This window comes from Carassius auratus, chromosome 25 (assembly GCF_003368295.1).
Source record: "Carassius auratus strain Wakin chromosome 25, ASM336829v1, whole genome shotgun sequence".
NCBI lineage: Eukaryota > Metazoa > Chordata > Actinopteri > Cypriniformes > Cyprinidae > Carassius > Carassius auratus.
The window spans coordinates 4,296,386-4,323,690 of NC_039267.1; the positions used below are offsets into that span (position 1 = coordinate 4,296,386).

At 34.5% G+C, this 27,305-nt stretch overlaps 1 protein-coding gene and 1 pseudogene across 4 annotated transcripts; both read left to right on the forward strand.

Moving 5' to 3' along the window:
• The first annotated feature begins 705 nt into the window (after positions 1-705).
• Positions 706-10,704, forward strand: pgghg (protein-glucosylgalactosylhydroxylysine glucosidase). 4 transcript variants are annotated; one of them, XM_026202127.1, is made up of 14 exons: positions 706-1,285; positions 3,048-3,316; positions 3,389-3,599; positions 5,008-5,452; positions 6,166-6,285; positions 6,366-6,497; positions 6,577-6,688; positions 6,990-7,062; positions 7,164-7,300; positions 8,228-8,361; positions 8,474-8,569; positions 9,986-10,083; positions 10,173-10,381; positions 10,480-10,704. In XM_026202127.1, the coding sequence occupies exons 2-14, from the start codon at positions 3,070-3,072 to the stop codon at positions 10,554-10,556; spliced, it is 2,091 nt and encodes a 696-aa protein (XP_026057912.1). In that variant the 5' UTR covers positions 706-1,285; positions 3,048-3,069; the 3' UTR covers positions 10,557-10,704. The 4 variants fall into 4 exon arrangements, with proteins under 4 accessions (XP_026057912.1, XP_026057914.1, XP_026057910.1 ...); XM_026202129.1 differs by having other exon boundaries at positions 3,051-3,316; XM_026202125.1 differs by lacking the exon at positions 706-1,285 and adding an exon at positions 2,433-2,576.
• Positions 10,705-11,350: 646 nt separating this feature from the next.
• Positions 11,351-26,463, forward strand: LOC113043030 (deformed epidermal autoregulatory factor 1 homolog; annotated as a pseudogene).
• The last annotated feature ends 842 nt before the right edge of the window (positions 26,464-27,305 follow it).

A 27,305-nucleotide genomic window follows, 5' to 3' on the forward strand; every position in this document is an offset into this window, starting at 1 on the left:
TTGAAATTAAATTATAATACATTCTTAAATACTTTTTTTATTGATTACATGATTACATACTATATTAACACAATAGTAATCGATTATTCAGAATTCATTGATCTCTAACATTTTTCGTTTTCATCTTTTCAATTTTTCTTTCTAAGATCGCCTTTAAACATTCGGAAAATCTTCCAAGTTTGTGGATAAGTGAGACCATTTTTATGATTAATTATTAGCTTTACATAAATCCCATGAAATTCCTTCGCAAAGTCCAGTTTGGGAAATCTTGACGTAATGTACTGTTTGATGCGCATTATGTTGTTAATAACAACAAATGGAATATATTTTCATTCTCTTTGTATTTTTTATTAGTACTGTCAAACGATTAATCGCGATTAATCGCATCCAAAATAAGTTTTTGTTTACATAATAGGCTATATGTGTACTGTGTATATTAATACACAGAATATACAGAGTATACACATATAGCCTATTATGTAAACAAAAACATTTGGGATTCGATTAATCGCGATTAATCGTTTGAAAGCACTAGTTTTTATATCAATATGGTACAAGATTATCCTTTTTAAATCAATGTGATGAATGAGTTGGGTCAAAAGTCATCTAAAAGTAGGATGATTATATTATCTAAAATGTGTAATCTATTACTAACTGCAATTTTGGTCACGTAATTTGGAATCAGTTACATGTTCATAATCGTCCTCTCTGTCTACTTTTCATTTAAAATTCCTCTGTACAACTTCAGGAGTTTGTTGTGTAATATATGCACGCTTGAGAGTTGAATTTCTAGATTTGATTCAGTATTTTTAGGCATCATGTTCAAACACTAGCGGTATTAAGTCATCAGGATTCTCTTTCTCATTCACCAGTTCTCCCTTATGCTTTGTGCATGTCTACCAGATGTCCTTCGTCATCAGATAGCAGGGGGAAAAAAAGAAAAAGAACAGCTGGAATAATGGATCCAACATTCCCACAGAGAGAAGGACAGGAAGTTACAGTAAAACCAGACCGTGTGAGAGCGAACAGCAAAATGATTCATTCAGTGGCTAGTTCTTTTCGCCCGACACCTTGTTTAGAAGGTCAAGAGAACAAAAAGAGGATAAAAGAGAAACCTGAGGACCTGAGAAAGTTCCGAATGGGATTCTGACACGTGCTGCACAGATCAGACATTTGCCTCTTGTTACCTTTGGCAAACAACTGCATGACCCTCGAGAATGAATGCCATCCTCTCATCTGTTTGTCTCATCTACATACACTGACAACAAGGACAGCTCCTAATAAGGTACGCCGAGCCAGTCTTGCTGTAAATATCCCTGCGGCCTGAGAGAGAGAGAGGGAGAGGAAGGGAGGGTGGAGAGGAAAAGTCTGGGGGAAAACGGAGCGGATGGATTGCGGCCTTATAAGGGTAAAGCTGCTCTTTTCCCAGGGTCTGGATCCCAAACACTGGCGTGCTGCCAAAGCGAAACAGAACAGCATTTGCTGCCATCTACAGCCAGAATAGCATCATGACCGCCAGGGAAAGTTACTAAAGAAAGGTCGATTTGTGGATAAAAGTCGCTAAATGATGTTATGATGGCAGTTTTTTTTATTAGAAAACTAAAAATATATATATATTTTTTTTAATTTCATATAAATAAGAAGAAGTGGGTTCAATGCAGACCAAATCTTTTCACATTTTATAAATTATATGTAAATCTCAAAAAAAAAGAAAAAAAAAAGCTTTTGAAATGTATATAATTTTCTTCCTTTTTCTCTCGTCTTTTTTTCAGAAAATATTAATTTGATTATGTGAATATGTGATACCTCTTGTTCTTCTGGCATTTATAAAGCTTTTTTATTTTATTTTTTTAAATGACGTTGTGATTTCTTTACACGATTATGTCAACAACGCAAAATTGTTAAAATCAATGCGCAAAAAAGTTTTATATATGTTCATTTAGATTTGTTTGCAAAGTAATATGCATAATTTGATATTAAAATATAAATAACTATAAAGTGCGAGCTTACCTTGCAATTACGAACACATTTATATTTATTTATTTTTTTAATATATTATTTTTGTTTATAAGTTTACATTTCACAATTCTGAGTTTTATTCTCAAAATTATGAGTTTATACCTTTTCTGGGGTTTTAAACTACAAAACAACTACAACTAACATTTAAAAACGAACTGTATCATAAAATAATCTGACCCACTTAGAAACAAATCACATCTGGATACGTTTGTTCAGTAGAACGTTTACTTGTTTAATTCCATTTTAGGGTGCATATAAATAGAAACAGGCCTACGTGTTATGAAATAATTAAAAACAAATCCAAATTGATCATATTTGATTTTGATTTATCCATCCTGAGAGAAGTTACCACTATCACGTGTCAGCGCTTTCTATGTCCTGACAATATTTAAACTTTAATATTTCAAAATAGGTTAATTTTTTTTAGACCGACCCGCCTGACCAATCAGAGACGATGATTCGGTTGTTCGCCCCGCCCACTCCAGTCACCTGACTGTAGCGCTGCGCCTTTTACGTCCGCTTTCAACAGGACCACGTAATAAATGTTCGATACATCAGTAAGTACTAACGTTTTATCATTAAAAAAAAAAACTTTAGGAAGTGTGTAACACCATTAATTTGACTGCTAGTCAAAGTGAGTAAACCCAGCTGTCTGTTTGCATGCAGCACTGATAAAGCTTTGATTTTTTTTGTTTACGATGGTCAAAGTATAATAGTCACGGCTTTAAATGACACATACAGTAAAAGTGTAGCAGCGAAACTCACAAAAGCATAATTTCATGACACATTAAGCACATTTTATTATTTTGCATTATGTATTGAGTGTACACACGTACAGTGTGTCTAATGTGGATGAAAATGACTATGAATAATGAGAACATTTTAGGAGATTTGCTGATCTTGACATAGTCATGAGAGTCTGTCTGTGATATAATCTACTCTTTTATAATTGTCTTGTCACATAACAATGAATAGGGTTCTTGCATCAAGGTTCCACATCCCATCTTTCCCCATGTTTTTTTTTTCAGCAGAAGGCAGACTTCCCCAAAAATGACCTCTGACCCTGTCGACCCATACATCTTCACCTCTGACTCTCTACCGTCCGACCCTCACTTCATGCCACCGCTCACCAACGGCCTGCTGGGATGGAGAGTGTTTGATCCAGTCATGCATATGGGCGGGGTTTATAACGGAGAAGGCGGGACTTGTCACCGCGGCAACATTCCTTGTCCTCTGGCCTTTCAGATGAAGATGGCAGAAGTGGGACGACACATGTACAAGTTAGACATGCACTCAGGTTAGAGGAATGCATGCACAGTATAATACTGCATTTGATCTCCCAGTACAAGACTCTGTTTCTATGCATCAGGTGTTTTCTCTCACTCCGTGGTCACTCCTCGTTTTGAGGCCACTCAGGTTTTGTACGCTCACCGGCAGAAGACAAACCTCTTGGTCATGGAGGTTCTCCTCAAACGCTCTGAAACCAGCACTGAACCAATCACTATTCAGCTAGAAGGCTCTTTCAAACCCCAAAGTGATGACATTGTTTTCCAGAATGCACCAGACTACAAGGGCGGGAGGTACTTCTGTTTATATAACATTTGCATTCTGGATGTGTTTATAGTAAATGAATAAACAAACCTACGTTTGCAAGAATAAAGTCACAATATTTTGAGGATAAAGTCATAGTAGTATGAGATTAAAGTTGCAATATTTTGTAAAAAATAATTAATAAATATTAAATATTATTCTCAAAATACTATGACTTTATTCTCAAAATATTGTGACATTAATCTTATACTGCTATGACTTCTTGTAATGACGTTTTTGGAGTCAAATAAAACCAAATGTAGGTGGGGCTTTACCCAGAAATTTGTCTAAACTATGTGAAAAACTTATTTTAAATGTAATTATTTTACTTTTATAGTTAAAATATGACACACGTGTCTTGCATAGTTCATGAAATTATTTATTATTCTTTTTTAAGAGATTTCTATAAATATCTTTTAATAATTAAACACAAAAATAGGCATTTAAATTTTTTTTATAATGAAAAAAATGATCTTGTATTATCTTGTTCCTGTGGCTCAGTGGTAGAGCATTGCGTTAGCAGCGTAAAAGGTTGTGGGTTCAATTCCCAGGGAACACATGTTAGGTAAAAAATGTTAGCCTGAATGCATTAAATTCATCTATTAAATATTAAGTATAAGTACCAAAGTAACATAAAAATTATACAAATATGATTTATAAATGTGGGTGGGACTTACGTTTGACGTTTGTCAAAACTACATGAGAAAAAACTCACTATAAATGTAATCTTGTTCCTTTTATATTTAACATATACCTTGCATAATTCATAGAATTATGTATTATTCTTTATTGCTTCATTTCTAAGAATATTTTATTAAATAAACAAAACAATAAGACTTTAAATATTTTAATAATTAAAATATTATATATTATTATTATATATTTATATATTAAATAAATGTTAAATAAAAGGAAAAGGTGTAGTAGTAGTGTAAGTTGATAAACTCTTATATTAATGACATGTGGCAGACAGAATTGGATAAATGTTATGAAAATAACTGATATGAAACACATCCTAGTGCAAGAATTATTATTATTGATTTTTTTTTTTTTTTTTACTAATTTTAAATCTAAGTATGACCAAGTTGTTTTTACAAGGTCTCTTTTCGATTTACAGATGGATATTTATTTAAAAGTCTTATTTGCTGAACTAAAATTACTGTAAAACATATTTTATTGGATTGTACTGTTTTAAATGTAAAAGGACAAGGGTTTTATTCAGAGGTGTGTCTAACTGATTTATTTCACGATTCATTTAAAAATGTATCACTTGAATGTATTTCAGAATTTTGAAATGAAAATAGCCTTGATGCTCACATCGCGTTAAAAAGTGAATGAATAAATAAATAGTTGCGTATGTTTGCTTGTTTCCCAGAAGTTACCTTTTTTTCTCTTCAGGCATATTTTTGGACAGACCGTCTCTCCTGAGGTTCCTGGAGGAATCTGTCCATCTGTGCACCTGATCTGGACCCCCATCACATCCACTCTCACCCTCCCACCCGACCAGAGCAAGTCCAGCTGGGTTTTCCTGGTTGCTGCTGCCGGAAGCGATGAGAGCGTCCGCTTGTGTTATGAAACTGGTTTGGGGCTTATTGATACGGGTGACTTACGCCCCTCGCACCTGCGCAGCTGGGCGGAGCTCTGGAAGGGGAGCAGCATAGAGGTGGAGGGAGCAGAGAGCCTGAACCGAGCTCTGATTGGCTGCATGTTTTATCTCCTCAGCTCATTCTCGTCTTTAGGAGAGGAGGCAAACGCACCGCTCGAGTTTGGAGGCGTCAGTCCTGGGGGTTTGTCAAACGGGAGTGAAGAGGAGGATTACCATGGACATGTGTTCTGGGATCAGGTGAGTTTAACACAATTCATCTGTACAGCACTGGAGCATGATGATACTTTATCAAGTTATTCATAAACAGAGAAATGTATTATTTTTCTTATTCAACAAAATACAACAATACAATTTTTGTACTCTATTATACTATATATATATATATTATTATTATTTAATAAATATAGCCCAAGATACTTTTTCCAATAAAAAAGATGTTAATAAATTGTTATTATATATTATAATCGTTCATATTTATTATTAAGATTTATATTTTAATTATTAAAAGTTACTATAATTATTATTGTTGTGCTTGATTATTGATTACTAAAGTAATGTGATTATTTATATATATATATGTAAATTATTCTAATATTTACATTACTTTTAATAATCAAGCACAACAATAATTACAATTACCTTTAATAATTAAAATATAAATCTTAATAATAAAATAAATGTAGTATAAAAGGAAAATATTAAATATCAAATATTAAATATACATATTAATATACTAATATAGATAGATAGATAGATCATGATAGATAGATAATCATGATTAATTTTCAAGTGAAATATAGTAATATCAATTAAATGTGTTTTTCAATTTTTAAATGCGTTTAATTAATATCTTGAGTTATTACTTTGTGGGGTTTTTTTTCTATTTCAGACTTCCAGCCAGTTTGTCAGATCTGTGTGTATTCTGTGTGTGTCTCTGGCTCTCCCCACAGGACACATGGATGTACCCCAGTGTTGCCCTCTTCTACCCCAGACTGGCCCGAGCTGTACTGGAATACCGTGCAGGAACCATAGACGGTGCTCGAGCAAACGCCCAGAAGATGGGCTACAAGGTCCAGGGAGGAGTTATTCTTGAATTATCCGCAGCTTTATATACTCTTATATTATTAACAGTTTCCACCTGTTTTATCAGGGACTGAAGTTTGCATGGGAGAGTGCGGTGACGGGCCGTGACGTTTGTCCAGAGGACATCTACGCAGAGCAGGAGCTGCACATCAATGGAGACGTGGTGCTGGCTTTCCAGCAGTACCTTTACCTCACACAGGTACAGATGATGACACACACATAAAGACTGTACACACATGTGTCAGAAGAGCATCACCTGTGTCTCATCCATCACACAGGACCTGGAGATGTTCAGAGAAGCACGGGGCAGTGAGGTGGTGTGGGGCGTCGCTGACTACTGGGTTTCACGGGTGACATGGGACCCCACTGAGCAGCAGTACCATATCAAGGGTAAGCAGGTAGTTATCATTAACTAAAACTCTGACTACTTTGGTCATGACATTAACGGTCATGCATGCATTTTAATACTTGATATAAAGGCTTAAGTAACATAGAACTGTTTTAAATTTAATCATATTAGTTTTGAATGATTCATAATGTTTTGTGTTGCATTCATGGCTGGAAAACCAACAAATGAATGAAAAAAAAACAGAAGAAATTAAAAGAGAAATGGTGCGTTAGAGCCAGTTGGAATGCTTGACTATCTTCTTGTTCGGATGTTTTGTGAGGTTTCGTGTTGTTTGTCCATTAGGTGTGATTCCTCCTGATGAGTATTACTTCACTGTTGACAACTCTGTGTTCACCAATGCCATCGCTCAACGCAGGTGTGTGTGATCGCTCATAATTAGGGTCATTGATTTGAACAAAGCCCTCACCCCTAAGTAGTTAAAATAGTAATAAATATTTGATTTGTTTTCTTGTTTAGTCTTCAGTTTGCCGTGGAGTTGTCCGGTCTGTTAGGGCACACGCCTCCTCCCTCTTGGCAGGACGTTGCTGATAAGATCAAAATCCCCTTTGACCCGGAACTGAAGTATCACCCGGAGTTTGACGGCTACACGCAGGGTGAGACCAGGGAGGGTCACACTCGTGATCTTCACGGTCAAACGACCGAACACCTTAAATGTAACTCCGCCTTTTAAATTCCATTTTTGAAGCCAGATTAGTGCCATCTGGTGGAGTAAAATAAGAAAAACATCTGCAGTTCCATGGTTTAGCCTGAAGATTCCTATATAGCTCTATATAAAAGGCCTATACATACTCTAATTGTTTTTAGACATAAATATTTATTTTTATTAAGTTGTGGGTTTAGATGTATATTTACCATATTTTTCGGACTATAAGTTGCACCTGAGTATAAGTTGCATCAGTCCAAAAATACGTCTTGATGAGGAAAAAAACATATAAAAGTCGCACTGGACTATAAGTCGCATTTATTTAGAACCTAAAACCACGAGAAAACATTACCGTCTCCAGCCACGAGAGGGCGCTCTATGTCTTCAGTGTAGACTACAGGAGCACAGAGCAGCATAGAGCGCCCTCTGGCGGCTGGAGACGGTAATGTTTTCTCTTGGTTCATGTCAAATTAATTTTGATAAATAAGTCGCACGTGACTATAAGTGGCAGGACCAGCCAAACTATGGAAAAAAGTGCGACTTATAGTCCGGAAAATACGGTAGACATTCTCAAAGACAACTTTTTGTAAAGGCTTAGATTTATTGTATGTTGATTTGGAGTGTAGGTTTGTGAATTATTATTACAACAGTCAAACCAGAACACAGAGAAAGCATTTTGTTGCACAAAACATTACAATTTTATAAAAATGAACAGGAATGTTTTATCAGAGCTTAGTTCTTCTGGGTCTGATCTGATTTCATTTTTCTGACTCGTTTTGGCTGTATAGTTATCGCCATACTAATTAATTTGAGTGTGTATTATTGTGTTTGTGCCAAATCAAAATGAGTTTGTACTGATGCATTATATATTCCACAGGAAGTGGAGTCAAGCAGGCTGACGTAGTGTTGCTCGGATATCCGCTGGCAATGTCCATGACCCCAGAGGTCAGACGCAACGATCTGGAAGCATATGAGGCCGTCACTGATCCGCTCGGACCGGCCATGACATGGGTAATCACACACTATGCCTCCACCATCATGCTCTGTGCAGGTTTTTAGGATTTTTCACACTATATTTTCTTGTCAAATGTTGGAATAAGTCTATTTGTGTGTCTGTTTGTAGGGCATGTTTGCTTTGGGTTGGCTTGAACTCGGAGATGCTGAAAGAGCCCAAAAGCTTCTGCAGAAATGCTTCAAAAATATACAGAAACCATTTCAGGTACATTTTTGCAGTATTCATATTACACTGACATTTTTTTTTTTTAATTAACCAATAATTACAAAGAAACTTCAAGTGGTACATTATAAATAAACATAATATTTTGAAGTAAAAAAAAAACAAACAAAAAAAAACACATTTTTGTAAAACATATTTCAGAAATCATTGCTTTTTTATTTTATTTTTTAATGGAAAATAAGTATACAAGCAGAGCACACTGTATGTATACCGTATCCCACAATGCAATGCAGAACTTGACCTTCTAAGTTGGTAAATAAACTGCAAACTATATAAGATTCTTTTTTCATTTAAAACAATTCTAAAAATGACATCATATTTAAATCTGGACTTTCTGATTAGACCCTTGTGGGGGGATCCTTTTTTTAGACTTTTAGTACTTTCTGTTTGTCTTTTGATATCAATTTTTTTTATTACATATTTAAATGTAAAAAAAAAACATCGGAAACTTGTTTCAGCCATAGGATAAAACAACGTATCTCATAATTCACCCTTTTTGTTCTTGGGATTTATATGTTATATCTCACAAGCTCTGTCATTTTTCCTCGTAATTTTAAATTGTGAGATAAAAACTTGCTAGAAAAAGGTCAGAACCGTGAGATAAAAAGTTGTGAGAACAGAGTTGTGAGATGTAAACTCAGAATTCAGAGGGAAGAAAGTCAGAATTGCGAAATATAAACTCTCAATCATGATCAGATTTGAGTTTAAATCTCACAATTTTGACTTTTTTTCTTAGTATTGCAAGTTTACATCTTGCAATTTTGAGTTTATTTCTCAAAATAGTGTCTGAATTGTGAGATAAAAGGTCGCAATTTCATTTTTATTGTTCCATATTCAACAACTAGAAAAATATATAAATTCTCCACACTATTTGATTACATTGAAAACAAAACAAAAAAAAATTGAAAACTGCAAAATAACTACCGGTATATGTAACCTAATCAATATGCAACATAATTAAGTTGTGACAATAATAAAACACACATATTGCGCTTATGTGACCCTGCTAAATAAATTGAGATTTATACATTATCAGAGCACAAAAAATCTAAATATTGAGAAAATCACCTTTTAAAGTTGTCCAAATTACGTTCTTAGCAATGCATTTTACTAATCAGCAGGTAATATGGATTGCAAAAACGAAAATTAACAAAATATCCTGATGGAACATGATCTTTATTTATGATCCTAATGATTTTTGACATAAATGTTTTTTTTTATAATTTTCACTCATGCAATGTCTTTTTTGCAATTGCTACAAATATACCCCAGAGACTTAAGACTGCTTTTGTGCTCCAGGGTCACCGCAGTATACTGTACACATTAAACAATATATTAATACCCTAGTATTTCATGTCAAATATCTCTGTTATCTGTATTATCTTATTCTGTGTGTAGGTGTGGAGCGAGTCGGCTGATGGCTCTGGGTGTGTGAACTTCCTCACCGGTATGGGTGGCTTTCTGCAGGCAGTGCTGTTTGGCTACACTGGCTTCAGGTGACAAAATCACTGCCATCTCGAAGCATCAGTCGCTTGATCACATCCAGACGTCACTGTGTGTCTCCTTCCTGTCCTGTGTTGTTCAGGGTAAAGAAACAGCATCTTGCCTTCGCCCCGTTGCTACCGCAGGAAGTTGATGCGCTCAGTGTGAAAGGTGTGAGTTATCTTGGCAGCAAGATGGACTGGTTGATAAAGAGTGTGGAAGTGAGTGTTTCAGTGAGGGAGTCTGGGAGTCAGGAGCCGTGCGCTCTTCAAGTTGTCCTGAATACTGGAACTACAATCCCACTTATTCCAGGTAATCAATGACAAACAGCAGTAAACCAGCTATGACTGATAGGAATTAGTGGTGTTCTCTAGAATAATTTAATTGGTTTAATTAAATGTTGTCCACAGGACAGTCGGTGACATTTCCGCGGCAGCCTGGTCAGATCCGTAAAGTGAATTCTGGCTCTTACTGCTGGCCCGTCTGATGATCCACATTTACCTTACCTTTTATATTTCAGTACACTACTTTTTACTGTAATAATGTACTGTACTCTTATATTGCCAAATATATGCATTATTATTATTATTACATGAATCACAGTATACTCTGGAAAAAAAAATTACAATAAAAGATAAAAAAAGAAAAGTTTTTATTATTATTATTATTATTATTTAACTATACACAAATCAATGCGTTTGATGAAACTCAATTCTTTGTTTGCTATGTTGAGAAATGCTTTTGTAGTATGTATTTTTTAATGGTGACTTCTGCTTTTATAATGTAAAGAAGAAAAAGAAAATCCACAATATTTTTAAGCATTGTATATTCTTAAGTAATAAAAAAAACTATTAACATTGATAACCTTATTGTAAAATTATTTTTTTAAAATGTGAACATCAAGACTACACATTTTACTATATTTTTGTAGTTCTCTTCTGACTGCATTTTTTAGCTTTGTTCATTTATATTTATATATACACACACACACAGTCGTGTGAAAAAGTTAGAACACCCTATTGAATTCCATAGCTAAATAAGATAATAAGCTACATTTTAAATTAGAGGGTTTATATATATACACACACACACACACATATATGTATATATATATGTATATATATATATATATATATATATATATATATATATATATATATATATATATATATATAGTGCAAATAATTGACAGTTTTAATTTGTTCAGCTTCTTTAAGGATTTAAAAAAAAAAATCGAATAATTGTTAAATGCCAAATCTTGCAACAATTTTTGTTTTGTTTTGTGATTTTTGTCTTCTGACTAATCACGCCTGATGTCGAGCGTCGTTTCGTGCTACGTCGTGTTCTTTCGGTAATTTCCGTTTTGATTCGGTAATTTCCGCTTAATCTCCTTCCTGTGTTGATCCCCCGTCCCCGGCAAAGGCACTCGGAGGCCATTATCCTGCAACCATTCTTTTCTTTCATACCCGAAGAAATAATTCAATAATTTAATAATTTCATTATTTATTCGTGCAAGTTTACTAAGATCTCGCTGGACACCTGCAGCTTTACAAATCGCGAGAGACGCGCGCCTCGCCTCGTCAATCCTTCGGAAAGTTTCGGCTGCTTTCGTGCCCCGCTGTTGTGAAATGGACGCGACTGAACCGGCGGCGAAAGCGCTGCAGCTGGGCGACGCGTCTGCGGGAGATACGGCGGGCTCGGATACCGAATCGGAGGCCGAAGTCGCCACGATGACTGTGATGGGGGAAGCGGCAAACATCGACATCACCGAATCCCTACCGAACCCCGACGACGGCGAAACCGCGTTTGCAGGTCAGTGTGCGCATGCGCATCAGCTGATTTTATGTTTATTATGAATAATTGATTATTGATAACAATGGAAATCTATTTCAGTGTACATCATACTGTCCATTTACCCATTTAATTATCTTTTCAGACTGATTAGTGTAAGGCTTGTTTAAGCAACGTTAATAGTATAATCTTTTGTTTGTTTGGTGTGAATCGGAAACAATTCTCCTCACATCAGACTCGCAAGTAATAATTTTCTTCGCATTGCATTTATCATAGTGACGTTTATAATGTTACAAAAATGTTTATAACATCGATCATTGTTTTTATAATGAACGGCAGTTTAAATAAAATATAATTGAGCTTGCATGATATAAGTATATTAGAATAAGTATATTAGAACGATTTCTGAAGTATCATATATATAGAGAGAGAAATGTATATCTCATCTGAGAGCTTCCCATTGATGTATGGTTTGTTATGATCGGACAATATTTTGATGAGATACAACTTTGAAAATCTGAAATCTGAGGGTGCAAAAAAAAAATAATGAGAATATTGAGAAATTCGCTTTTAAAGTTGTTCAAATGAAGTCCTTAGCAATGCATATTACTAATAACAAATTAAGTTTTGATATATTTAAAGTAGGACATTTATAAAAATATCTTCATGGAAAATTATTTGTACTTAATGTCCTAATTATTTTTGGCATAAAAGAAAAATCAATAATTTGACCCATGCAATGTATTGTTGGCTATTGATATATATATGTGTATGTATGTGGTTCAGTACGTCATGTGCACAAACTCTACGAGCATTGTCATCTTCCCAAAGTCTTAAAGTCGGTGTTTGTTTGCAGAGGTGACAGCCGTCACTGTTGGGGACGTCCAGAGTTCAGATGAGACTGTCTTCACCTCCACAGTGGCCTCAGCAGCGTCCATCCCTCGACACGTGCTCGTAAGATAAGACACCTAGGAATGATCTCATGTTAAACCGTATTGAAATTGACATGATGCACAATACATTATTTTGTAAATACAAGGAATGGAAAATCAATGTAAAAAAAAAAAAAAAAAATTCTAAATATCTAAAAATCATGAAGTATTTAATAATGTTTTACATAATGGTAAATGACTTTATTGTAATGTTTTATTCATTTGAAAACATCACATATAATATATGCATTTTATATTTTTGTCGTTGGCTGGCTGATCTATTTATTTATCTATCTATCCATTTATTTATTTAATTGCTAGAAGGTTTTTTTCATTTAACTTCTTTAAATAAACCAAACCCGTAGCATTTTATTGTATCTATATTTATATATCATGATAAAACTATTTTACATGTCCAAAACAGGATTATTTTAGTATGAATTAGATACTATTATAGTTTTTATGAGTAGGTTGAAGTAGTTTATATATATATATATATATATATATATATATATTACATTTTATTAAGTGTAGTTTGTTTTATGTGTATTTGCCATTTTTATTAGTTTTAGTTTTTTATATAATTATATATATATATATATATATATATATATATATATATATATATATAAGAAAATTATTTATATAAATATATATATATATATATATATATATATATATATATATATATATATATATATATATATATATATATATATATATATATATATATATATATATATATATACATGCATTACCTTATAATATTTTATATTATATTATGTAGTATAAATATTATAATTTGATTAATAATATGAATTATGCAATATACACTTTTAGTTTTTATCAATTTTATTTTAGTAATCATTTTAGTACATCAGGTTAAACTAAATGAAAACAAGAAAGTTTTTTTGCCAACTATCTGAAATGAAACAAACATTTCTTATATTTTATTTCATGTCAAGTATTAGGATTCCTTTTATTTTAAGTAACAAAAAGTAGTTTTATGATTTTAGTTCAAAATAATCATGATGCTACCGTCGTACATTTATTTATGGGTAGTGTGAAGTAAATGTAAGGACAGGTGTGTTTTGAATCATATTTAATATTTCTTTAACTTGTTGATGTAGACCGGCAGAACCACGCTACAGATCGGAGACAGTCTGAGTACCCAGAAGGCCACACTGATCGTGGTGCACACAGATGGGAGCATCGTCGACGCCACAGGGCTGAAGGGAACCGCCACACCTATGACACCTGGTAAATTTGATTTATTTGGTCTTAAATGAACTGCAGTGTTTCTACATGTGTCTGTTCTTCCCTCTCAGGCCCTCAGACCCCGAGCACCCCTCTGATGTCTGGACACGTCTCCAAGTACAACTGGGATCCGTCGGTTTATGACAACGAGCTTCCGGTCCGCTGCAGGAACACCAGCGGGATCCTGTACAAAAACAGACTGGGCTCAGGTACACAGCCGGCACAAGAGGGCGGCACTCGGCTGACTGATGAAACTAATTCAGCTGTGTGTCCAGGACCTGTTTGAAAACCTCTCAGGAAGTGTGCAGGTGCAGGGTTCAGAAGCTAGCAGGACAGTATTTACAGTAACAAAGGCTGCATCATCATTTGTATGCTTATATTTGCGGTTTTTAAACACACTCAAATAATGTTTGTTTTCTGTGCTTGTCTGTAGGGCTGCACGGTTTGCTCAGGATTTGTTATTCTCTATGAATATGACTATAAAATAATAGTAATGATAATTATTGTAGTTATTATTCTTTCAGAATAAATAAAAAAAATGAGCAAATAAAAAATAAGGTGTACTGCTATTGTAATATTTCACTTAAAATTTTATTTAATAAAATAATTATAATTTAAATTTAAAGTACAACAAAAATTACAATGCTGCTATATTTTTGAACATTTAAAATTATTATTAATTTATTTAAAAAATGTATTAAAAAAAATTATCTCCTAACTACTTATTAATATTATGATTATTATTTTATTTAGCAGTGAGATATCACAATAGTAAATAAAAACAAAAAACTGCAGGTAAAGTTCTCACAGCAGGTTTTAAATTAATCATACACCTCAAATAATTAATTTTAAGTTTATTAATTCAATAGATGATGATGATGCCATGAAAGTATGACAAAAATAAGGTAACACTTTATAATATGATTCCATTTGTTAACATTAGTTGCACTAGCTGCATTAGTAAACCATTTATTAATCTCAGTTATTGTTTATTTCAACCCTGACTAATACATGTTTTTAAAATGATGTATCTGTTGAAATTATTTAATTGACCTGAGCTGATCTAACGATTAACAGTTGTGTTTTATTAACTCACATAACTTTTGAAATCCACTGGAAAATGGTATACTATTTGGGTAGCTTTGGCGTACTGTTTTCTATGTAGCATGATTTAAGACACACTCGTGATTATTAGGGATGCATAATATAGGAATCTGGACACAGCCAGTGACTGATCTTTAACCTTTGACCTCAGGGGGAAAAGGGCACTGTATCAAACACAACAACAACTGGTACACCCCGACTGAGTTCGAGGGTATGTCAGGGAGAGCGAGCAGCAAAGACTGGAAGAGAAGCATCCGCTACGCTGGCCGACCTCTACAGTGTCTCATTCAGGTCAGACCGGCCGTTGGAGGCCACACACACACACACACATATCATCATATATGAATATGCACAGATATACACAGCTCACAGAACAGCCCACACCTGGTGTCGTGTTTAACTGAAGTGTGTGTGCGTGTGTGTGTTTTGACAGGAGCGTATCCTGAACCCTCATGCAGCGTCCTGTACGTGTGCGGCCTGCTGTGACGATGTGTCAACACTGAGTGACATGGTGACTCAATCTCATTATTATAATCATAATCCTACCACTGACCTGGGTTTTCACATACTCAAGAGTAAAGATGAAAAAATTAGGGCCGGGACTCGATTAAAAAAATTAATCTAATTAATTAGAGGCTTTGTAATTAATTAATCGAAATTAATCGCATATAAATATTTGACCTGAGAACAGTGAGAAGTAATTTTTTTTCACATGGATTTATAGTATACCATTGAATAATGACTGAATACATAAGCTTAAGCAACAAAATATTGTTTATTTTTGTTCAACCAAGTCTAGCAGACCAGTGCAATTTTTGCCATGAAGTGTAGCAATAGCATATTTAGAAACAATTTAGAAATAGTACATTTCAGAAATTCAGGAAGCTTATAGGTGCTGGAACGTTCTGTAAAGAGTTTTTTAAGTAAAACACAATACTGTCAATTACATTCAGAACATTGGAAACACTGACTATTAGAAAACATCTCTCTGTTGCTTCAGAGGCCATAACATACTAAGTCCAACTCTCAATAACCTTGGCCAAAACAATAAAGAGTTCAACATAAACTGTTGCACCAACAAAATAATACATAGTTCAACATAAAGTGTAAAGTCCACGCTAGCTGCTATATGTTTTGCGTTGAGGTGATACTTGAGGCTCGATGTGTGCTGCGGTGATATGCGAACGCTAGTTAGTGCTTCAGTATAATCGGTCCCGCCGAAACTCATCCAGTGAGAAACGTTCCGCGGTGCAAAAATAAGTTATTAAAAATGCGGGAATTTTTTTTCTGTAATTAATTAATCTTAGTTAACGTGTTATTTTTTGTGTAATTAATTAATCTCAATTAACGCGTTAAAGTCCCGGCCCTAGAAAAAATATATATTTTTAAGAAAATGACAACTGAAATGAAATAATAAATACAAATCAAACAAGAATGTTAATTTAAAAATACTATACTAATATACTAAATAAAGTAATAAATAGAAAAATAATGGTTGTGTCTAAATTACACATTTTAGCGTGGCCTTTTATTGTGTCCAGCCTAAGACACACCTGTGTAATAATCATGCTGTCTAATCAGCATCTTGATACACACCTGTGAGGTGGATGGATTATCTCTGCAAAGTAGAAGTGCTCACTAACACAGTTTTAGACAGATTTGGGAACAATATTTGAGAAAAATAGGCCTTTTGTGTCCATAGAAAAAGTCTTTGATCTTTGTGTTCAGCTCATGAAAAATGAGTACATAAACAAAAGTGTTGCGTTCATAATTTGTTCAGTATAGTAATGGCCAGATTTACAAAACAGGGCCAAATTATCATTAGAGTGATATAAAATAAATAGATAAATATTGATTATATAAAAATCATAAATATTTATTTCAATGATGTATATTTATAAATAAATATTAATATGAAAATCTGAATAAAAATATGTATTATGAAATTAAATGAAAAACCACAGTAAATGTTTTTGAGTGAAACTATACATTTATATATTAATTATATTATAGATGATCATGATATAATACTTAAGTTGTTATATAAGTATTATTATTATTATTATACAATAATATAAAGTCATAAAGTTAAATATTAAAAACAAAACAAAAATATTCAAACTAGCAATATATTAATAAATGTTATGTTAAAATAAAAATATATACTATGAAAGAAAATTAAAACAAAAGTTATGGTTGTGTCTAAATCATAGTGAAATTCAATTATACAGATATATGAATGTTTATTTTATTTATTTCAATTGTATTGTCATATTAATATTATTATAAAACAGTAAACTAATAATAATAATAATATAGATTTAATAAATATAAGTAAATATTAATATTCTGCAAAATATATGTATATACAGTGTAAGCATGTTGCATGTGAATCAGTGCATCTGTGAGTCTTTTTTTGACAATCTTAAGTGAAAAAGTCTTGCTTGTATAACAGAACGTTTCTTCTCCAGTGTACGAAGGAGGGATCTTTCGGAGGAGAGAACATCTCGATGGTAATGAGTAATGTCTGAAGTCTCAGTCGTGATGCCATGTTGCTCTAGAGACTAATTCTGGATTCTGGTGCCCTGCAGACGGGCCCCGTCAGACTGTTCGTCCCTTATAAAGAAAGAAGAAGGACAGCGAGCACGCAGCTTCTCCGGAGAAGAGGGAAGTTCAGTCTCCAAAGAACATCACCCTGGGTCCTGGAGCAACATGTAAGATCCCTAATGTTCCTCTGTATGTTTATTCCTAATATTAACATCCAGTCAAACTCTGATTAACCTGGTAATAACATCCATCTAAACCATGTCTCCTGTGAACAGATTCTGATGTAGTTAAGAAAAAAAATCATTTTGCAGCTAAATGAAAATAAAGTGGCTTAATTTCTTAATTTACTTACCATGAGTTATTCAGAATAGACTCTACTAACAACTAACAGCATCACAAGCTGGCGTTGATGTAATATAAAATATGTACATATACATCTCTATTCTCTCTTGCTCGCTCTTTCTTTATATATCTGTGACCCTGGAGCACAAATACTATAGATTTTTCTTTTATGACAAAAATCATTAGGATATTAAGTAAAGATCATGTTCCATTAAGATATTTTGTACATTTCCTACTGTAAATATATCAGAACTTATTTTTTGATTAGTAATATGCATTCGCTGAGAACTTCATTTGCACAACTTTAATGATTTTCTCAATATTTAGATTTTTTTGCTCCCTCAGATTCCAGATTTTCAAATAGTTGTATCTCAGACAAATATTGTCTGATCATAATAAACCATACATCAGTGAAAAGCTTATTTATTCAGCTTCATATGATGTATACATCTTAATTTTGACACTTAAGACTGGTTTTGTGGTCCAATGTCGCATACACACACACACACACACACACACACATACATTCATATGCAAAATGTATCCTTTTCTTTATCTGGCTGAAATATATATATATTTCAATTATCATTAATTGAATATTGTATTTCAGTTAGATGCAGATAATATTTGCTTTTTTATTATTATTTTATTTTGTATTTTTAATAATCATTTTGTGATTGATTTCATGTATTTAATTTATTTGAATCAAGCAATATTTCAATGAAATATTAATAATATGTTAAAGTTTATGCAAAAGAATAAATAATATCAATTAAAATATGTTGTGAAATAATGAAAATGAATCATATAAATATACAAATGTGTATTATATAATTTTTTGTGTGTAAGTATTATTTAATAATCGTATTATTACAGCCTCCGGAGATCTGTATCTTTATTTCTGTCAGTGGTTCTGACTCTCAGGTGTGATTCTGTCTGTCTGCTCTCAGTTACAGTGACTCCGTCCGGACAGATCACCACATCAGGAACGCTGACCTTTGACCGAACGCCGTCAGGAGAGACAGGGGACAGCCCAGCGCCTGCGGACGTCTTCACCAACACAACCAGTGAGTGCTGCCTTCACAAACACTACAGACGAACTGTATGATGGCTTGCTGTATGAATTTAATCTGTATATTCACTACACTTGCCAAAATGTGCAGTATAGAACAGAGCAGACTGCGAGGAATACTGTGTCCCACTGTGTATGATAACTGGATGAGTAAAAACAGCCAATCGGATTAAAGCTCTTGCGTTTCTTTGTGTGTAGTTTGCATCAGGGGGTCATTGACTGGTCTGTGATCGTGCCGTCTGAGGTTGAGACTCTCTCTCCCTCTGAAGCACAGGATTGGCCTCTTTCTGGCTCGTTTTTGGCTGGAAACAAAAAGGGCTGTTATTTTTAGTGCCTTTGTGTGAGACGGAGGCCGTTTGGAGCTCAGCGTGAGACTCTGATAATGAGTTGTTCTGTGTTTCTGTACCCTGTCCAGTTGAGGGTGACTTCTGTTCAATGGCATGTTTGTAGGACAGAGGGCGCATCGGGTCTGTCCTCATATGGGTCACGTTTGGACCGTTTGAAGCCATCCTGTGAGCAGATGGCGGGACATTTGAACGTCTGTGAACCAGTGATTCATCAATTAAAGTCTTGTGATGTGAAAAGCTGCATGTTTGTAAAAAAAAAAAAACAAATCTATCATTTATGCGTTTTAACATTAAACTGCTGCATCCATTTAAAATACTATTCATATTTTTTATAGTATAATGATGGTATCTATTGATGGATTTGTTTCTTACAAACATGTTTTTCCTCTTCACAAGACATTAACTGATGGACTGTGGTGTGGATTATTGTGGTGTTTTTATCAGCTGTTTGGACTTTCATTCTGACGGCACCCATTCACTGCAGAGCATCCATTGGTGAACAAGTGATGCAATGCTACAATTCTCCAAATCTGATGAAGAACTCATCTACATCTTGAATGGATTGAGATTTTTGACATTCTGGGGTGAACTATTCAAGTACAAAATTACCAAAATATTAACAAAATAGTTATTTTTGTTTACTGACACAACCAGTGATCCATACATTGCTTTAAATCCACCTTTCAAAGTCTTTCTGTTCTTGTCTTCCCTCTTTTCGAGAGAAAGGATCATGGTTTGACTTCTGTCTGAGGGTTGATTTCTGAAGTTGAGGGCAGTGGTCCAGTGTAGATGTTTCGCTCCAGGGAGCGTGACCCCTGATTGAAAGCGGCTCTGTGTGTCTGATCCACCACTGTGCTCTGTGTCTCGGGAAATCAGCCGTCTGTCCTTCTTTGTATCTCTGTCAGGCTGTGTGTGTCCGAAATGCTTCAGCACTTCTCTTTTAAAGCATCCTGACCTTGACTCGCTTGGACTGATTCGTAAAAATAACCATAAAACAAGTGTGTCCACAGCCCTGGACCATAATATTACAGAGAAAATTTATTTCTGCCACAGGAAAATGGGTGCATATTCTCACACCTCCAAAGTATTGATGTAGGACCAGTGGCCTAGTGGTTGATACACATGCTCAGACACATTGAGCTGTGGTGCAGGAGTTAGGGTTGATGTGCCTAACTTGATGGGGAAATTGTGATGAAACGATGGGTTTGCAGGAACCACAAGCAGTTCTGTCCTGGCAAGGTTGAGTTGAAGTTGACGGTGCTTCATCCAGCAACAAATGTCTGTTAGACAAGCTGAGATGCGAATAGGTACCGTCGGATCATCAGGGTGGAATGAGAGGTAGAGTTAAGTGTCATCAGCATAGCAGTGGTATGAAAAGCCATGTTTCTGAATGACAGAACCTAATGATGCCATGTAGACTGAGAAGAGAAGTGGTCCAAGAACTGAGCCCTGAGGTACCCCAGTAGTTAGATGTTGTGACTTGGACAACTCACCTCTCCAAGATACTTTGAAGGACCTATCTGATAGGTAAGACTCAAACCATTGAAGTGTGGTTCCTGAGATGCCTTTTGCCAGTAGGGTTGATAGGAGGATCTGGTTTTTAACCGTGTCAAAAGCAGAGGACAGATCAAGCAGGATAAGTACTGAAGATTTGAATTCAGCTCTTGCCAGTCTTGGGGCTTTAACAACTGAGAGCAAGGCAGTCTTGGTTGAATGTCCACTTCTGAAGCCAGATTGGTAGCTGTGAAGAAGATTGTTTTGTGTGAGAAAGACAGAAACTTGGTTGAACACAGCTCTTTCAAGTGTTTTTGCAATGAAAGGTAAGTAGTGGCATTATACGAGTCTGTCTAAATGATGGTGTGTGTGTCTGTGTGTGTGTGTGTGTGTGTGTGTGTGTATATATATACTTGATTTTTAGTTCAATTTTTATTTTAGCTTATCAAATTAAAAAATATATTTTAATATTTTAGCAATATATACCTATTTCCTATTTTATTTCAGTTCATGTTTATTTCACTTCAAGTGCAAAAAGAAAGTTTTTTAGTTTTTTACCATTAGTATCTGTAAAAACCCTGGCGAGATTGCTTATGGTGTAGCATAGTTTAAGTGATTCTTTACTTGCATGTAAAAATAACATTTAAATAATTATTCTTGACTTGACACACATATCTTAAATATCTCTAAAATAGATTTTATAACCATCATCCTAATCACAAATTACTGGGGAGCTACTGGTAAAATGTGGAAACTCTGTGGCATTTCACGATTCAGTTTTGCCCTCTTCTTCTCATTATTCCACCCTCCCTATTAATAAAAGTGACAAAAAGGCCAAAAAATAAAAAGCTACATTTTATATTCTTGCTCATAACCTTTTCGTTCTGTGAGTTCCCTAGTATGAATACCCAAGTATGTTTTGTCAGATAGAAGCCATGTTTGTGTTAAAAACAGATGCGCTTATCTCAGAAATAATGGGATAAAGTGAATTTACTAACAGAAGGACATATCAGAAGTGTTGAATTATGGGAAATGTTTGAGCTGAAACACACAGACTGCTGTTGGACTATACAGCCAGAGGCTCAGAGTCCGTGTTTTGAGGCACGTTCACATATGTTTCATCCTGAAGACAAAGAAACACAAATGAGATCAGCTGTTTTTCCTAGACGGCATTGAGATTCAAGCGAGAGAAACATGAAATTTTGTTTGTCTGGGGCGAGTCCTGACTGAGAGTGTCCTCTCCTGTCTGTTCGGACCTGGTCTTTTTTAGAAAGAAAAAAAAAGAAATGTGGGTCAGGGTTAAAGGGAGATCAGATGAGGACGGACTGTAAATGTGCTAGTCAAGGTTGTACCTTTACAAAATCACATCCCAGAGGACATTTAGTCACACAGAGGTCTTTCATCACTCAGGAGACGCAGGTTAGGCTTCATCTCGAGTGTGTTTCTCCTCAGTGTTCACCAGCCTTCCAGCGCTGGCAGTGGTGCAGTCTAAACCCTCTCCATCCGGGCCGCTCACGAACGGGCTGGAGACGGCCGAGCAGCGCACCTGGCTTTATCTGGAGGAAATGGCCAACACGCTGCTCAACAACGCACAGCAACTCAAAGTCCTCATCGCACAGGCCAAACAAAGCAGTCAGAGCGGAGCGCATGCCCCCATCAGCCCCGAGAAAAACAGCAGCATCAGAAAAGAGGTGACAGAAATACTTCATACAAACAATTACAACCACAAAACTGGTCTCAGGTCAGTGTTGGGCAAAGTTACTTTTAAAAGTAATGCATTACAATATTGCGTTACTCCCTAAAAAAAAATAAAAAATGATAAAATAACTAATTGCATTTATGGAAAGTAATGCATTACGTTACTTTCGTGTTACATTTTCTCATCTGGACTGGGTTTGTTTGTTCAGTTTTTAAAAAATTCAGTTTTCGGCAAATGTAAAAGCACTTTCGCACTAAAAGTCAAATGAATGAGCCTCAGCTATTTTGGATTGCAAGAATCATAGGATGCTGGAGAAGAAAAGTCAACACTCTTCAGCAAAACAAAAAAAAAAGAAAAGAAACACAAATGTCATGTTCATCTAAAGTCATTTTTTGCTTATTAATATGGTTAAATCGGATCATTGAAAGTCAGCAGCAAAGATGAATAAAATGTGACCCTGGAGCACAAGATCAGTCTTAAGTCTCTGGGGTATATTTGTAGCAATGGACAAAAAAAACATTGTATGGGTGAAAATTATAGATTTTTCCTTTATGCCAAAAATCATTACGCTATTAAGTAAAGATCATGTTCCATGAAGATATTTTGTAAATTTCCTACCATAAATATATCAAAACTTAATTTTTGATTAGTAATATGCTTTGCTAAGAATTCATTTGGACAACTTTAACGGTGATTTTCTCAATATTTATATTTTTTTGCACCCTCATATCCCAGATTTTCAAATAGTTGTATCTCAACCACATATTGTCCAATCATAACAAACTTATTTCTTTAGCCATTTATTTAGATTATGTATACATCTCAATTTTGAAAAATATTAACTTGTGACTGGTTTTGAGGTCCATGCTCACATATGTGATTAAATACATACAGTATATTTATGTTAATAACTTACTTGGAAAAAGTAAGAGTTGAGTTTAAAGTCATAAAATAGTGCACAGGGACTTTATTTGGGAAATTAAGTCAACAATAACTGAATTCAAAAAATGAAGTGTACCAATGGGGAGAAGTTTATTTTCTGACTCCTATAAGAAGCATCACATATTCATGTTTTTGTCTCTCAGTCCTTTCAGAGTCAGCTGTCGCTCAGTGAAGAACCCATGGGGAAAATCACTCAAATTATCATCCAGGTAAATCTCTCTCTGTTATCATATCCATCTTATTTTGTTCCCATTAAATATACTATTATACTTTTTATTCATATTTAGAATTTGACTATATTTTAATATTATTTATTTATTTATTTATTTATTTATGTATTTATTTATTTATTTATTTTAGTAGTTTTTAATAGTACTTATTAAAGTATTCAAACTTATTATTACTTGCTAAGGTTTTAGGTTTATAGTAACACCGGCTAAGTTTTGCTTTCAATTTCAGTTTTCAGTTGTTCAGAAATGGTTTATTGCATTTACTTATTAATATAAATCAAAACAATATTATTTTAACCAAGTAATATTAGTTTAACTGTGGGTAGTTTATTCTTAGCAACAGATCTGCGAGAGCATTAAATATATAAACGTGGCTCGTCAGAGTAATGGAGCAGAGCTCTGAGGTTTATAATGTGGCTCGTGTGGGGATCTGCTGATGTAGTTGGCGTTCTCAGATGTGTGTGTGGCGATCAGGCCGGACGGGTGGTGTAGAAACACTGACCGTCACACACCATCACCCGCTGTGCTTCGCTTCAGATGTGACAGAGAGAGAGAGAGTGAAGCAGGACTATCAGAATCTGCAGCTGAGAACAGATGCTCCAGGGGAAAACGCCAAAAGATCCCGGAGTCTTTGCTTGTTTGAAATGCTAGTCTGTGTGGAGGCCAAAACGAACCTTCTATTTACTCACTCTTTCTCTATTGAACACTAAAGAGAAGATTTTGCAGAATGTCCAGGCTGCTCTTGGCAGGAGATATGTGCTTTGATATTCACACTGTTTTTACTCGTACTCACAATGTTTTTGACAACATAAATTTCTTAAGTATATTAATAGTTGTCACAACATTTTAGGCCTAAAAATGATGAATGCATATGATAATAATTTTAATATTACGAAATAGTATTTATTCATATATATAATATGAAGAGTTTATTTGCAAAAACTGAAACTTTGTTTTCTGGATTTTTTTGTTGTTGTTGTTTCTCAAGCAAAATAACCCAACTGCAGTTTGATTGAGATTAATTGGAATGCACAATGAAAAAACATGATTTTAAAATGGAGTTGTGTTTTTTGCAATGCTTTTTAAATTCCAATTTAAACTGTTTTTGCTATTAATATTTGAATGCAAGTAGAATTCAAAGAAATTTATATGACTAATTAATCTTATAACTAGAATAGTTTTTTTGTTTTTGTTTATAGGATAGATAGATAGATAGATAGATAGATAGATAGATAGATAGATAGATAGATAGATAGATTAATTCTCTTAATAGTGACACTAGTATGTTTGTTCTGTGCTCCAGCACACATGTGTGAACTGCGGTCGAGAGGCGTCCAGTGAGTGTGCGGGCTGCCATAAAGTCCATTACTGCTCTGGCTTCTGTCAGCGGAAGGTGAGTCCAGCCCTAGCGGTCACCATCACATCACAGCGGCTACAGCCTCTTTATTTCTGGATCCGTCTCTCTGCAGGACTGGAAGGAGCATCAGCTGAGCTGCTGTCCCTCGGGCACGACGCTCAGCATTCAGGAAGACGCTCAGATGGCCGGTGTGGAGGTGGAGAAAGGGAAGGCCTAGGACTGAGACGTATGAGGTTTAGACGGGTGTTCACTTCCGTTAATGTGTTTTAGTTTAACTATAAAGCCTCGGTGTAGCAGCCCATTACACACTGTGACATATAGGGCATACATGGATGATGTCTGTACTTTCTGTACTATTTGAGCGGTTTCACTCTCTCTCTATGGATTTGATATGTGAATATGATCCTTAAAGTGGTAGTTCCCCAAAAATCATTTTACTCATCCTTATGTTTTTCCAAGACTGTATGACATTTTGAACACAATGCGTTGTGTACAGGCTCACAATTTCCGTAAAATGAACCGTTTTTAAGCTCCTAAAAGGAAAAATGAAAACACAGAAGTAATACACATGACCTGAAATGTAAGATAATGTCTCAAATCTATAAAAGCTTGTTTGCGCCACAAGAAAAATAAAATGAAATGGGTAATTGCGATTTATAAATTATGTCTTACAATTCTTTGAGTTTTTTTCTCAAAATTCCGATTTTTCTCTCAAATTCTGAGGAGAAATTCAGAATGTGACATAAACTTGTAATTGCTATTACCTGTTTTTAACCATGAAGGGGAAAAATTTTTTTTTTTTTTTTTTTTTTTTTAAGAATTGTGAGATTTATTATCACATGACAGAAACAAAAAACTGAACTGTGAGATGTGAAGTCAGAATTGTGAGGAAAAAAGTCAGAAATCGGAGTTTATATCTCACAACTCAGATTTTTTTTTACCCACAATGGTTACTTCCTTATGAATGTCATTCATGCTTAGTATTTATTTTATATTTTTCACATTAACGTCTTGTTTTGTGCAAATATTACAAATTGAAATCGGAGTGCAAAGAATGGGTAAACTCTTTATAATAAAATAACAAAACTTATTATTTTGTGTCCTACAAGCAAAAGTCAGTCAAACAGGTCTGGAACACCATGAAGTTGAGTAAATGACAGAAGTGGATTTTGAATTACTTCTGTAATTGGACAGTAATGTATTTTCAGAAAATAATTCTAATGAAGGATTACATTTTTACAGTGTTTTCAAAACAAAAAAATAAATGTGTTTAGCTTTGAGTTCTTTCATGCGTCTTTATTCAATGGATTTTGGATTTGAGGACACACATATGATAACCTTTTTTAATGGATATGACACTTAGAGATTAGCTGTTTTTTTATTATTATTTTTTTTATTTTTTTTGTGAACCACCAAACACAGAACAAAGCTGACCCATGCGAAATAATCCAGAACTAAAGTTACATAAATGCTAATGTGCTAACTCACAACAGTCAAATGAAAGAAACCTCACCAGATTTCACATTTAAATTCCCTGTTGTTCACCTAAAGAAGTCTTACTATCTTACTTACTATCCACTCGGTCATAATTTAACTTTTCATTACTGCTTTCCACTCTATTTCTGAACAGGCCATTTTGCTAACGTAGCTGAATGACCTTTATATGCAAATGAGCTTTGCATGTGAAATGAGTATTCATAAGCCAACATCAGCCTCTAAAACAAAACTGCCTTAAATGTGACATTCATCAAACATTCAGCAAACAAACTGTTAAAATCAGACTGATATGATTAGACATCCTGTTAAATTAAACTGTAGTCACTCTAATCAGCGGAAATATGTTTCATACTTCCTTTTTATTAGCTCACTGTGATTGGGTTACTAAGAAATGCACTGTAGGTGGTCATATGTTAATATTAATGTAATCCACTAATTTTCTTTTATTTTGTAATGTAGCTCATTTTCAATTAATGTCCTTTTATACACTGAAAGTTAAGTGAGTTTTCCTACTGCAATGAACTTTCACTTCCTTCGACTGACGTCTTATAATGCGACCCATTTAAGAGGTCTGATTCTGATCTGTGGAGCACCCTTGGCTGATTTACTGTTGTTTGAAAGATCA